The sequence below is a fragment of the Thermobia domestica genome, chromosome 3, assembly GCF_964235325.1.
Source record: "Thermobia domestica chromosome 3, izTheDome1.hap1.1, whole genome shotgun sequence".
Classification (NCBI taxonomy): domain Eukaryota; kingdom Metazoa; phylum Arthropoda; class Insecta; order Zygentoma; family Lepismatidae; genus Thermobia; species Thermobia domestica.
In genome coordinates, this window is record NC_137456.1 from 281,515,071 (window position 1) to 281,529,874 (window position 14,804).

At 34.0% G+C, this 14,804-nt stretch overlaps 1 protein-coding gene across 11 annotated transcripts in view; it reads left to right on the forward strand.

Annotated features, from left to right (window-relative positions):
* The window catches only part of ATP8A (ATPase phospholipid transporting 8A1), a 777,495-nt gene that overhangs the window by 709,381 nt on the left and 53,310 nt on the right, over nucleotides 1–14,804 (forward strand). For 10 of the 11 annotated variants that reach the window (XM_081752482.1, XM_081752481.1, XM_081752477.1 and 7 more), the window contains 3 exons: nucleotides 439–557; nucleotides 3,428–3,562; nucleotides 13,600–13,701. In XM_081752482.1, coding sequence (XP_081608608.1) covers nucleotides 439–557; nucleotides 3,428–3,562; nucleotides 13,600–13,701 — 356 coding nt within the window. Of the gene's footprint in view, nucleotides 1–438; nucleotides 558–3,427; nucleotides 3,563–6,567; nucleotides 8,349–13,599; nucleotides 13,702–14,804 lie in introns of those variants that run through there. The other variant, XM_081752487.1, reaches the window with a different exon arrangement.

Consider the following 14,804-nt stretch of genomic DNA (forward strand, 5'->3'; position numbering starts at 1 on the left):
TCGCCTTATCTCCATTCGCATTCAACTTACGGTATGAGGGCCAATTGAAGACAGACCTCCATAAAAAGCGACAGAACTTTGATGGTTACCTTTATACTAAGTTACGAAGTTTTCATAGTTAGTGACGATATACATGCCTTCATTAGACATATTGTCTGAGATGTAAGATAGTGTGTCCGATGAAGGCAATGATATATTCCCGAAAATGTAACACATTATTAATAATAAATGCTTGAAGATTTTAATCAAATTACTCTTAATTCAAGTAGCTCTCCATTTGCTTCATGATGATGGGTGAACACCATAAATCGAATCTTGGAACATGCGAACTAACTATTTGGATTCACGAAAAGACTAAAACTTTTGTATATAATACAATAAATGTTTTCAGTGGTTCTTCTAGAAATTATTGAAATCATATATTAATTTTATTTTCAGTATGTTGTGGTGACAGTGTGTCTAAAAGCAGGCCTTGTGACAAGTGCGTGGACGTGGATAACTCATCTTGCCACGTGGGGATCCATTCTGTCGTGGTTCTTATTTGTTGTTGTCTACAGGTAAGTGAATAATAATAATAAACCAGTTTTAAAAGACCTTGGACACTCAGTTTGCTTTAACACACTGTACACTTATACCCAAGAAAGAAATATTTCCTTACATAATCTGGTAGTAAAGATTTGAGTGGTGGGATATTACTTACCTTGGCCGACTTCATATCAAATTCTTATCTTCTTCAGCATTATCGATGTTAATAAGGTGCACCAGATATGATGTCTGTGTGCTAAAAATATGATAAAATTGAATTACGTACCGTATTTGATAAATTGTAAATATATTACAAATGGTGGACGCTGCCATTTACATTTATTGGTCGCCCATAAAGTCGAATTGCGTGGATTGTAAAAATATATAATTGATAGAAAGTAGAAATATAATGCAATTAATTCAGGATTGGGTATGGATAATGTCAAAATTGGGAATGTATGTATGTCAAAATCGGGGAAGGAGTTGCAGCACTGAAAGAGGACCAGTTACCCAGATGATCGGGGTAAAAAGAATTGAGAAAAAGTAAGAAATTAGTGGAGTGAAATGGTGTAGGATATTTTTGTATTTGTGTTTGTTGAGAAATGAGATGTATATAAAAGGTGTATTGTGAAATTTCCTCTTAATCCCCTTCCTCTTCGTAGTACCACACTAAAATGATGTTATCACTTCCGTTGCCACCACCGAACTTCCATATCAAATTCTCTTTCCATAATTGATTATTAATTGTTAAGACAACTAAGAAACAACAATAAATATAAAGAGATAATTAGTTCGAATCTACACTTCTGTAACTGGTAAATTGACTGTAGTCGCTTAACAAGTACTTTCTATTGGAATAAAAATTACTGTTTGAGCAGATTAATTCGGACCCAAGAGGAACGAGAATGGGGAATGGCGGAAACTTCATAACGAGGAACTACATAGTTTATACGGTTTACCCAACATTGTTAGGGTCGTCAAGTCTAGGAGGCTTAGGTGGGCAGGTCATGTAGCTAGAATGGAAGAAAGTAGAAACGCTTTCAAAGTCTTGACTGGTAGACCCATAGGAAAACGACCATTAGGAAGACCTAGGCGCAGATGGGAGGACAATATTAAGATGGATCTCGCAGAGATAGGAATACAAAGTAGAAACTGGATGCAATTAGCTAAGGATAGAAGTCAGTGGAGAGCTTTTGTGAACGCGGCACTGAACCTCCGGGTTCCATAGGTCATAGAGTTAGTTAGTTAGTTAGTTTGAGCAGATTAATGTGGCACTGAACCACCTTCCGCTCTAAGAACAGCTCTGATCCAACATGGAATGGAGTAATAGAAGTGGAATATTACAGCATTCCGTATGCATCACTCAATTCCGTTAGAGAGGCTGGAGATGTAAACCTGAGCCACATGCGTGTCTGAAGAAGAAACCACATCCATTCAGTGCTCAGATTCGGGGATTGGGCGTGAATTGTTCAACTTCATCCCAATATTTCCAGTGATTTAACTAGGGGGCAAACGGGGCAACATTGCTATTCATCACGAACTGAATTGTCAGTTCTACGGCAGATTCTGGAAGTTCCCCCGTTTTGATTCAGTGATTAGCAGTGTTGCCGGGTGCATGTAAGTAAAAGTTTTATCACGATAATTTCAAAGTTTCTTTGTCATTGTTTTCAGAAATTGCATAATGTAGATAGGTCTTTAACACACCTTTCGATGCACTGAAACATCAGTACTGTTGCCAGTTCAGAATGTTAATTTATGAAAACCACGTTTTCTCTAGTAACTCCTTACAGAGGCCCCTATTTGGCGCATTTCCCGCGTCACTGAATAGCCCTGCGCACGCATATCACGAACATACAAAACCACTTTTTGCTCGATGTTCGGAAACTTGAATTTCACCATGAAACGCGCGTCTGTTTTTGTTTGTTATCGTCAGTTCGTCGCGTTGCTTGCATCAGTTGCGCACGCATTTTCCTCCACCTTAACTTCTATTGCTGCAGATCATTTTCCGTTTTCTTGCGCAAATTTAAAAGCCGCTGTATAGCTGCTGTACTTTCCCATACCTTATTCTACGCACGCCACTTACTAGTAAGTTACAATGAGTGAAAACAAAGCTTGAAATACGCGATTCATTAGAGGTGGGAAGGAGCGGAAAGGAATGTCGTTGCAAAGCGAGCATTTCCTCGAAATCCAAGATGCAGGTGCGCAGAAAACCTGTTTGGACTGCACTTCGTTCTTATCTCCCGTCTGCTGACAGGATTTCTAGCGCCGACTTTATGACTCACGGACACCTGCACGAGAATGTAAAGGAAAATTTCTCTTTTAAATAGAGTGTCTGGTGCCAGAAGTACGAAAATGTGTTTTTTTTTAAAAAAAAAAAAAAAAGAAATTAAAAAAGCACGTTTTTATTATAGATATTATCATTATATCTCATATACTACCGGTACTCAATTATTACAGTATTCTAGAAATTATTATTAAGGTTGGATTCAAGGGATTGACTCAAAATCCATAGAGAATACATAGCTAGTATATAAATTATTTTATTTAGCTTAAATATATATTTTACACAAAATAAAATAATCCTCGGTTATTTTGTATAATTTATTCTAAATTTTTAAATAGAGTTTCTGGTGCCAAAAGCACGAAAATTGGTAACGTATTAGAAATGCCACAAGTCGTAACTTAAATTTTCAAGCTGTGATTTTTAGGGTGCGGACATTACGCGTATCACTCTTTTCCCAAAAAATATCTCTGAAGTTGGGGTGCGGACATTATGCGAGCGCGGACATTACGCAAGCGTATACGGTATTCGTTCATTAATGAATAAACTAGAAATTCAATATGTAGAAATACTCTTATTGCTTTTTAAGAAAACAAATTTCTTTGTTTCTTTTTTTTACAGTAATTTCTGGCCAGCTCTTAACATGGGATCGGACATGTTGAGTATGGAGAGGATGCTATACACATCACCCGTGTTTTGGCTTGGCCTTATCCTTATTCCGTTCACTGCCTTGTTAATAGATATCTCATACAAAGTGTAAGTATACAATATAAGCTTTTGCTTCTTTAGTGAAGTATCTGTACATTGTTTACGCTATGGATTGTAGTATTATTTAAAAAAAGATTAAAAGCGATATTATAAGGCTTTGCCAAGTTACTTGCAGGTAATTTTGTCAAAGAATACAGTTTTATTTATTTACTTTAATCATCTGCTGTTGCTGTGGTGATTTAAATGCATGTAAAATGATAGGTCTGTGTGTGTATCGGCATGGATTTACGCATGAACGTTTGTATTCATACATAAACTACAGCATCATATTATAAAATACAAGTACTAGAAAACTTGCTTCTAGATGCCAATGTGAGAACTATATTCTTGTAGTTTCTTACAAACATGCGATCAGCAATACGAAGCATGAAAGTGGAACTATAACAATCAAATGCCCAAAACAGTTCGGTTTGTTAAAATCTTATAGTATACACCATATAAAAGGATTACACTCACGTTTTAATCACTTAAAACTCAATATATTTCACTTTACTTATGGATTGCTTTACAGTGATTGGATTCACGTTTTTATAATGTAACGTCTTGCTAAATTACATATATAATTACTTATAAACAAATAGATAGTAACGAAAACTTTTACCCTGGCAACCAGAACACTGTCATGACAACCGTAAACAAACATTTTCCACCTATCGATCGAAAAATAAACATTTACCAAACGAGATTATTCATGACATTTACTATAACATTTCTTCTTCTTCTTCTTCTATTATGTAGCTAGTGCCAGGTGAAAGAACACTTTTGCCCTGAATATTAGATAAAATAAATACAGATTATACACGTTATCGTTGTAGAATCACTTGTGTGGAGTAGGAAGATCAATAGAATGATCCCTAATAGTAAAACATTTACGTTTAATGTGTAATGTGCATATCCCAATTCGATTTGAATTCAAAACACTTTCCAATGGTCTACGGGACAGAAACTTGCAAGATTAATTTGTTTCCGTGTTCTTACCTCTTTCAGCGTGAACAAGTTTTATGTATATTGATTGACAGATTGAAATGAATCATTATAAGTAGGATTTATGAAATGTGTATTGATTGAGTACTTATCGAAAAAAAAAAAGTCAATGTAACCCTTATATAATATTCATTCGTTCAATAAAAATTCATTATAACGAATTTCTAATTTATGTATTTGATCAGACCTTCACATCGTAAGTCTTCGTAACCTTACATTTTGTACTATATTTTTTGCTATTCCCTGTATATCGCATCTTTCCAGCTTCGTTTATAGCTTAGACATGACTCAAAATACACGTGATTCATGTGATAATATTCATGCCACATTCCTTGTTCCTCAAACCATAGTTATTTATCATAGCGCGGAGTTCATATTAGAAACAATGTTACATGATTAAGACCAGCTATCAGGAAGGACAGTTTTCCTTCACCTTTATTTATTTATTTATCATAGCAATTGCAATAACAATCTTGTTATTGTGAACAATTATAATGATTTAATCACGTAGAATGATCGACTGTAAGTACACAAAATTCAGGAAAATCGTATCAGTTAAAAATCTCTTATACACCTTATTTCAGTGTCAGTCTGCATTTTCTAGCAAAAGACAAAATATAACTAGCAAGAAATTGTTATCTTAATCTTTAATAGGGTAAAAGTAAATAATTGTATGTATAAAGTATAAGGTCACAGTTGTCGCCAGGCAAACGCTAAAAGGATTCATGTGGCGAGTAACATGTGAAATTACTGGTGAACAGACGAAGCAACGAAATCCAGATGAACATATATCCCTTAGGGCATCCTGTTATGAGTTCAAGGACCAAATGTTTGTTATATAAATCTTGAATTATATAGATCACTGCAATCGATAACTATATTAAAAAGTGTAAGAAAATTGTTATAACAATAATACTCAAAAATATTCTGTTGCATTGCGAAGGAATTCTTTCTCGTCACTGACCTAGTTCCTTTACAAAAACGTAACACAAAAATAACACCTGAATACGCTTGGTACAGTGCTTCGTTGTATCTTTGGTTACAGTACAAGAAACCTAATCTCATTTCATTTCCTAATTATGTGCATGAAATGAAATAAATCTGTTCTTTTCGCGTATAAGAGGTAGGAGTAAATCTAGTTTCCAGTAAACGAAAGATATTTAGGTCCCTAGATTTTCGAAAAGTCTTCTAGAGCTACGTTAAGAGGTGAGGTGAATTTGAGCTCGCGCTAAGGAGATGAAACCATATTCAGTAGTTGTATCTGCTTTCGGGTGAAGAAATGGCACTTTGCTAGTATTAGCAGTAGTTAGTGCTAAATATCCGAGGTGAAAAATGCGCTTTAAAGTTCAGTTAACACCGTTAAAGATAGCATATTGTGGAACATAAATAAAATTAACATATGAATAAAAAGCATGATTCCCACTTATCTATTTCGTTATATAAATTCATAATTGAGAATACCTTCAGTTGCTCGCTTCAATTTCCTTCTGGTTATGGTTATTTATGTTACAGTGAGCATCTGGTATATCTATTTCAAAGGCGAACACTGAATTTCATCAAGCGGAAGGGATTTAAGTATCTAATCTCGTATCCTTTCAAAACAAGCTGTTTATAGGAAATGTTTATTTTTCCATATCTTGCTCAAAAGAGGGCTTGAGAGGTTTAAATCCCGAACCACCTCCCTGCCCTATTCTGTTATGAGTTTTAAATAATGACGGAATTGGTAAGTGAGGATTACTTATCTTTTCTATAATCCATTCCTGTGACCTATAACAATTTAACATTTAAACACTTGTTGATAATTTACAATAACATTTGGAAAGAAATAGTTCGTCATGTAGCAACTAAGAATTCTTTTTAATTCACATTATTTTTCTTTTATTTTCTATTATTTTTGTTTATGTTTATTAATTAATTTATTTATTTATTTTCAATGTGCATTATATTTTTATTTCTCTCTCTATTTTCTTCAGTTTTGTTTAATGCACGAGTATTTAATTTTGTTCTAGAGTGATGGTCATGTGGTGGAGATCCCATTCAGAACATTCACCAATTCTGCCAATGTAATCTCACCTTAATACCTTTGCTCCTTCTCGTATGTGATGTACATGTACTGTGCTCTCTTCCCCTGTGGTGGTGGAGGTAATACCATGAACCTTATAACTTCGGTCACGCAAGCAAAATCATGGTTTTTGCAAATATTGTAACTACAGGACTTTGTCTCTCATATTTTATCACCTCGAAGTGTAACAAACTTAATACTTCGGAAGCATTGTAGCTGATCCTAAGTACGTGCCTACAGTATATAACTGATAATAATAATTTTCTTAGCAGTTTTTAAAACGAATGTAGCTGCGGTAAATTCTTTCCTGTAGTGATAGCTATCTTGTTTGTAATCAGTGCATGTTGAAACATGTAAATGCATGCAGCATGTCGTAGTGTGTACGTATAGTAAACCTGTTTCGTAAAGTTCCTATCATTTGTGTCTGTGTTGTTATCCTCAACTAAGTCATCCTATCCTGTTTATTAAAATTATTACACTCGATCGAATGTGTCTATTATCGTATGAAATTGCGTTTTAAAACTGCAAGTGGTGGTAGGTATTAAGGTAAACCTATTCATATAGACTTAGGCAACAATTATAGTAACTACGTATGTTAACTGTTAATTAGCTTATAGCAGGATAGAGGATCGTACATGCTAAGTGTGGTCGTAAGATACTGATGTTATCTACGACATATTAATATCCGATAGGACTTTACGAAATGGGTTTACTTTACAGGCTTAAAAATAATACCTAAATGAAATTAGACTCGTCATTAATGTTACAGAAGATACCGTTTTTACTTGAGCAGGATTCGTTTTGACTATTATATTGCAGAAATAACAAAACAATAATATTTAAAATATTTGAAACAAAGAGATTTGTTCTAATAGAAATCTTTGCATCGTAAGGAAAAGCTAAAATATTTTTTCTATAATTTTAACTCAGGAACGTCTTGAGATCATGGAAAGCTACTTATTGGAAATTCTTAAAGACAGACGGTCGTTTCTTATACATATGTTATAATGAAAGGTGTCCGAGACAAGAAATATTCAACATGAATCTCTGTTGCGAATTTGCAAGCACTGTAAAAGTGAAAATAGCAATTATGCTGGAGCTTTTTATAATGTGTTTCATGCTCGCGGCATCCATCTAAAGGTAGAATTTTAGGGTATTTTTACTAGGATTCTTATATGATGCATTTTTTGCCTTAAAATTCATGGCCCTCCTGAGTTTATGGCACACAAAAGTGATGCTGTACATTAGTTGGAAATGTCTAGTTAAAACCAAGGCAGCATAATAAATCGAGCCCTCAATGGATCTATATAAAGTAGATCTAATACAATATACAAATAATATCAGTACTAAATACAAAGCAGTAATTTATATTTTAAAAAAGGAATTAAGGTATTTAGTGCAATTCAAAGAATGTAAGAACTAGAACTAGAAAATTATGCAAGTAAGTACGGTATCATTTGCATGCCATTTAAGTTATATTCTAAAAAGAGTGCATCTACTATTAAATTATTGCTTTTGATACCAAATATTGCATGTTATATGCATCTAAGTCAATATTTATATGTAACATATGAATTTTAATTGTGTAGATATGAGTTTTATATGTGCATCATTGTTTGTGAAGAAATGTGAGCTAGATGCGTGTCTGTGTGTGTTTTTACAAACTCTTGCCTCTTTGTAGGCAGTGCGTTAATCGTGCAAATAAAATAAATGTGTATGTATTCTTAATTTCGTTTTTATTTAGATTTGAAATTAATTTTCATTATATCTTTATAAGAAAAAAAAATACTCCTGGAAAATGTGTACAAGTTAATGTCTGCAGGTATCGTTAAGTTGGAACTTTCTAGACTCACGAAAAAACTTTAGATCCGTAATCAAAATACTTCATCATCGAGACGATATTTTCACATATTTGACTAAATGCTAGTTATCACATTTTATATATATTTAATTGGGGGGAGGGGGGAGCGAAGAGAATAAAGGAAATTTCGCTTTTTGACTTTTTCGTAGTTTCTTAATCAGGAACTACTTTTATTTTCCTGTAGTGAATTTTTCAATTAAAGCGCTTTTGCAACAAACAGTGACATGTTTTGACTCTTTTATGTAACGAACACGTAATTTTGAGTCAGGTGTTCAGTGCAGGGCAGGCTCTGTTGGTTGTTTTTCAATGTGTCATTGCGTTGTTAGCTTGCATGTGTAATTTATGCATCCTAACCTATTACTGAAACCGTTTTTGGTTACCTTATTATCTTGTCAATGCCTGAAAGCTATAGGTCTTGTCATATCTGTTTCTTGAGATGCCTAAGTTCAAATTGCAAGAAAATGCTACTATCGACAAAGAACAAATACTTTTTTTAAAAATAATAATAATAAAATTACCCTTACCTTTCGCTCTCCGTTCGGAAAACACTTTACTATAAGCATCAGATATTCTACTAGAAGAAGTAAAGTTCAGTTGGCAAAATTAAAGCTGCTATTATTTTTATTATTATTATTATTATTATTATTATTATTATTATTATTATTATTATTATTACTTTAATGAAGTTCATTTAAGTATTTAACACTGTAGGAAAAGTTCATTTTTTCACAGGATTTCTTCTTTACGGATATATTTGGTCAATATGTTCAGAGCAGAAAGCTTAGGGATAGCGCTTTTAACGTCCTTCTGTTTGAATTTTACCGACTGTATATATATATATATATATATATATATATATATATATATATATATATACAGGGTGATTCTTTATAGGGTTTACAAGTTCAATCAGTTATAATTCTTTATTGGAACCACATACAGACTTCGTTTATATATCATTATACTGCAAAACACTTCAGGTTTGACTCACGTAGTCAGTAGTTGCGGAGTTGACCACACGTGACGCAACCGGTCAGTCGTTGAAAATGGAAACTTTCACTGGTGCGGAAAGAGCTAAGTGTGTGCTTTGGTTTGAAGAATCGAAGTCAGCATCGAGTATACAGCGTAAGTTTCGCGCACAATTCCCAGCAGTCCAACAGTGTACAAATAACACCAGACATTTGTTGAAACAGGTTGTTCTGTACGACACACAAAGGCTCCAGGGCGCTCACCCGTGACTGACGACGTGCTGGAATCAGTTAGGGAGAGTTTTGTCCACAGCCCTCGAAAATCTACACGACGTGCATCACAAGAAACTGGTATCCCTCAGACCACTGTTTGGCGTGTATTGCGTAGACATTTGTCCATGAAGCCATACAGACTGTCCTTGGTTCAAGCACTGAATGAAGCGGATAAACATACCCAACATGAATTCCGTGTTACCATGTTGGGTCACATTAGTGATGATGAGTCATTTTTGAACAATGTGGTATTTAGTGATGAATCAACTTTTCATCTTTCCGGCCGAGTCAACACACACAATTGTCGTTTTTGAGGAACGGAATATCCACATGCGCACGTGGAGCTGGTTCGTGACAGCCCCAAAGTGAACGTGTTTTGCTCTGTTTCCAGAGCAAAGATGTATGGATCATTCTTCTCTACTGAGAGCACCATCACCGGCATTGTCTACCTTGATATGCTCCAGAACTTCCTTGTTCCACAATTAGATGAAGATGACTACGATGGGCGCTTATGGTGGCAACAAGATGGCGCTCTGCCGCAGTACCTGATAGACGTAAGGGGATTTCTTGATCAGTGTTTCCCAGATAAGTGGATAGGTCGTGGTGGACCAATTGCCTGTCCAGATTACACGCCGCTGTCTCCAGATTACACGCCACTTGACTTCGTTCTGTGGGGGTTTGTGAAAGATAAGGTGTACACCCCTCCCCTACCTGATAATGTTAATGAACTGAAACATCGCATCATAACAGCCATCGCGGACGTTATCTCCAAAATGCTGGCTACTGTTTGGCAGGAAATCGACTTTCGGTGGGATGTGTCCAGGATGACCGCAGGTGTACACATATAGCCTCGCTGTTGAAAGGGTCGCCAAACTCAAATCAAATCCAATCCAACCAAACAGACGTATTCACGTAACTATCTGGTTTTAGTTTTGAGTACTTCAGTATTATTGACTACGAATAATAAGAAACAAATAGGGACTAAATTTAGAGGAAATCCGAGGGTCTCAGCTTCCACACCAATTTCATAGGGCGTCATAGCTCCTCCAACAAATTGCTCACTTAAGACTACATGCTATCGATGCGTATATTATGGTAATAGTTTTAATTAACAGCAGCATACACGTATGAAATGTGCATCATTTTGTTGGTATTGGTTACTTACTTCTGTTTGTTTCCATTCCTTCCAGCAATATTTGTGCCCTGTAAGCATTATGTAATTGATATCTTTATCTATCAAGATCACTGAATCCCCTGTTTAATTAATAAAGGACACGCATTACACATACAACATTTTTAGGTTAGGTTTGTATACAGTTAGTGTCCAGATTCAATAATGATCCACCTCTCTGATTCAGTTCTATCGTAGTGACCTAGCTGGGGTTGGTGGCTAACCAAAGTGCAGATATGGATTATACAGCTATCAATTAAATTTATTTCCGGACACCTTGTAGATAAGACTACTGGACAACAGTTCCAGTGACAGTACTCATTTACTGTTTAATACTCCAAGGTCCATTAATGGAATAGGACTGTATTCACTTAGTTTTTTAATACACCAAAGTCTATTAGTGGGATAGGATTGTATTCACTAAGGATGTAATATATCAGTCCATTAATGAAATAGAACTATTCATTTAGTGTTTATTACACCAAGATCCATTAGTGGGATATAGTTATATTCATTTAGTGTTTAATACATCAAGATCCATTAGTGGGATATAGTTGTATTCATTTAGTGTTGAATACACCAAGTTACATTACTTTGATAGAGCTATATGCTTAATGTTACTTTCTTGCGTCAAGATGACTTTTGGTTGCGCTCCTTCACCAATCAGATTAGAATTTAATCCCTGGGAGTTCATTAAAATAAATTATGGAATGGTTTTACTGTTATTGAATGAGAAACAATTATACTTTTATTTGTTAGTTTAAAAAGTTTTTGTGATGGATCTGTTGAGTAAGTATAGAAGTAAAGGTATTTTTCTGGTACTACGTGTTCTGCATCTTATGATCGATAATTATTTACAGAAGCTTTGGATGATAATACACACAAAATTATGCGTTTTTATGAACATAATAGGTAAGTAAAAAACAACTACTTTATTTTACATATTTGCACAAATGTGTTTTTAAATGTGTATGTTAGCATTGCTGCAATGACCCCTCAGGGCTCATACTCCATACTCCGTGTTTAATAAAGCAAAATATGCAATTTAGTAAATAATTCTAAGTTTTCCACTTAAGCTTTGTAGATTTGTTTAAATTATATTTGTAAAGTACATCTTAATATTTAAAAAGAGATAACTGTCTTTATATTCGTCAAAAATGTGGTGAATATGTTTAAACTGAACCAATGAACTTCCTTTTTAGAATCCATTGAAAAGTAGATACCTCCTACTGTTGTTTCTTTCTTCCTTTCTTTTTATCTGTCGTCAGCACGTGTTTCTCTTCAAAACTGTTGATTCAAGTTTTCCTTTCATTTATTTTATTTAACGCTTTACTTCATTAGGAGAATGGCAAAATGGAAAATTGAAGGATTATAATCAAATTAAAAAATAAATGTAAAAGTAAGTCGCCTATAAAACTACAACGATTACGTTATATTCATTCAGATGAGCGCCGAAAATCCATTTTGCAGTCCTCTTTGCTATTCTAGTAGCTAAGATGATATTCAAATTCTAGTAGCTAACGAGATGTTCAAACTTGCTATTCTAATAGCTAACGAGATGTTCAAACTTCCTATTCTAGTAGCTGACGAGATGTTCAAACTTGCTATTCAGGTAGCTAGCAAGTTGTTCAAACTTGATGTTCTAGTAGCTAACGAGTTGTTCAAACTTGCTGTTCTAGTAGATAACAAGATGTTCCAACTTGTGAGCTCAGGCTCTCGGACGCAGTAATACTGCAGAGCATAAGTGCCATAAGTGAACAGCGATCATGAGCCTGAGTCCCAAGTGAACGCGAACATGAGTGAGTGCGAGTCTCAGCTAGTGTGAGCCGCATTCAGATAGTGAGCGCGAAACTCTTTTGAGAATAGTGGGCCTGATCTAGTCAGACTTCTAAAATAGTCATCTAAAGTAGCTAGCACGTGCCTTTTATGCAGTGGCTCCCGGGTTCAATTCCTGTTACGAGAGTATTGGCACTTGAACACATTAATTTTTTTTTTATTATTATTATTATTATTATTATTATTATTATTATTATTATTTATTATTATTATTATTATTATTATTATTATTATTATTATTATTATTATTATTATTATTATTATTATTATTATTATTATTATTATTATTATTATATCATCTTGAACCGTAGTTTCACATCTCAAATTGTTTCAGTGCTGAACAAATAACAACGCAATCCATTTTAAGATCATCATTTTGTGACAGCCTAAATCAATTGAAATGTGTTTATTTTCTGAGAATAATCCTCTAATTTTCCCTTTTCCGTATTTCTGTTGGAGTTGGAAGGTCTTCAGATGATTTTTTTTTTTTTATATATATATATAAATAAAAGTCCATATTTTAGGAAGTAGCACTATTTCGCAGTTCGTGTATATGCTCTGTCATGAATAAAAAAAGTAACTAGAAGCTTGTGCTTTAAGTAAATTCATATGAAATTCCATAAAATCGACTAGAACAACAAAAAAGAAAAAGTCTATAAGTTGGTTTTCATGAGACTGAGTTTCGTTCCATTGTAGCTAATAAACATTTAGTTAATTGACACAAGTTGCAGACAGATACGGTAAGAAAGAAATATTTTTTTTTTTTTTAATAACAAGTAGACCTGCACAATAATTCAGAGGAGTATGGTAAGAAACATAATACATTTTAGACGTAAAATAATATGTTACTTTTTTTTTTTTATTCTCCAGTATACATGTCACTGCATTCAAATCCCTGACAGAAGCAGTTAGGGAAAGTGAAATTCGGAAGACTGATCCAGCCAAAGTGATAATGAAAGAGCCGAAACATAAGTAAGTACTGATTTTAATTGTAAATAAAAGTTTTTTTTTTTTTTTTTTTTTTTAACAAGGAAATTTTAACTTAAATACGTAGATGTTTGAAAGGATCAGTTAAATGAAGAAAATATGTTGCGGCTTCAACTGGATATGACTTCATCTAAATTATACTACTACATGAAATGATCAAAGTATCTTAGATATGGACATAAAATTGTATTTATGAGTAAGTGCTAAGGTAGCACATTTTAATAAAGAGTAAATATGTGTTATATAGTGCCTTATACCATCAATCCTATTCATTAAACTATTGTGTTACAGTGTGGAAATACTTATGATTCTTCTAATTACTTTAAGAAAATATGGTCCAGACTATCCTCACTTTGTATCACGTTATGCAATAGTGTAATGTATATGAAGCATTAAATGAGCATTGCAAAATATATATTTAAGGTACAGTTTGGGTGTTTGATCTGAAACTAAACGTTCAGATTTGTTTTATTACCTGCTGACAATATTTTACAGAAAGGAATGTGTTTCAGAACTCAAGGACGAAAGTAGGAATGGAATATTAGTGTCAAGGACGACACAAATGATAAATCGTCAATTATTGTTAAAACACTGGTAAATGAATGTCTTCCTTTTTTTCTTTTTTTTTTTTCTTTTTCACAACCGTTACTCTTCGGCAGTTCTTTTTCCACGTTACTCCGCTGTGCTTCTTGATTTGTATTACTTCACATACTTTGAAAGATGACTTTTACTAGGTCTTCTTGTCTCTTGGTATTCATCTAGGAAAGCTTTCATTTACCTATCACCCTCTTACAGCATATCCGACCCACTGTTGCTTCAATGACTTTATTTTCAAAGCGGTATCTGTCACTCTTGTCATTCATGTAATTTTGTCTCCCTTTTCTGGATTATTTGTATCATATAATTCTCTGATTGTATTATTTTCAGACGACAGATGTCTGATTTTGTTATTTGCAAACGGTAAATGTCTGAATTTGCTATTTGCAGACGGCAGATGTCTGTTTTGTAATTGTCTATATGTCCATCTCATGTCAAATGAGTTGATTACCTTCATTGAAGATTTTTACTCCACAAACACATTGACAGTT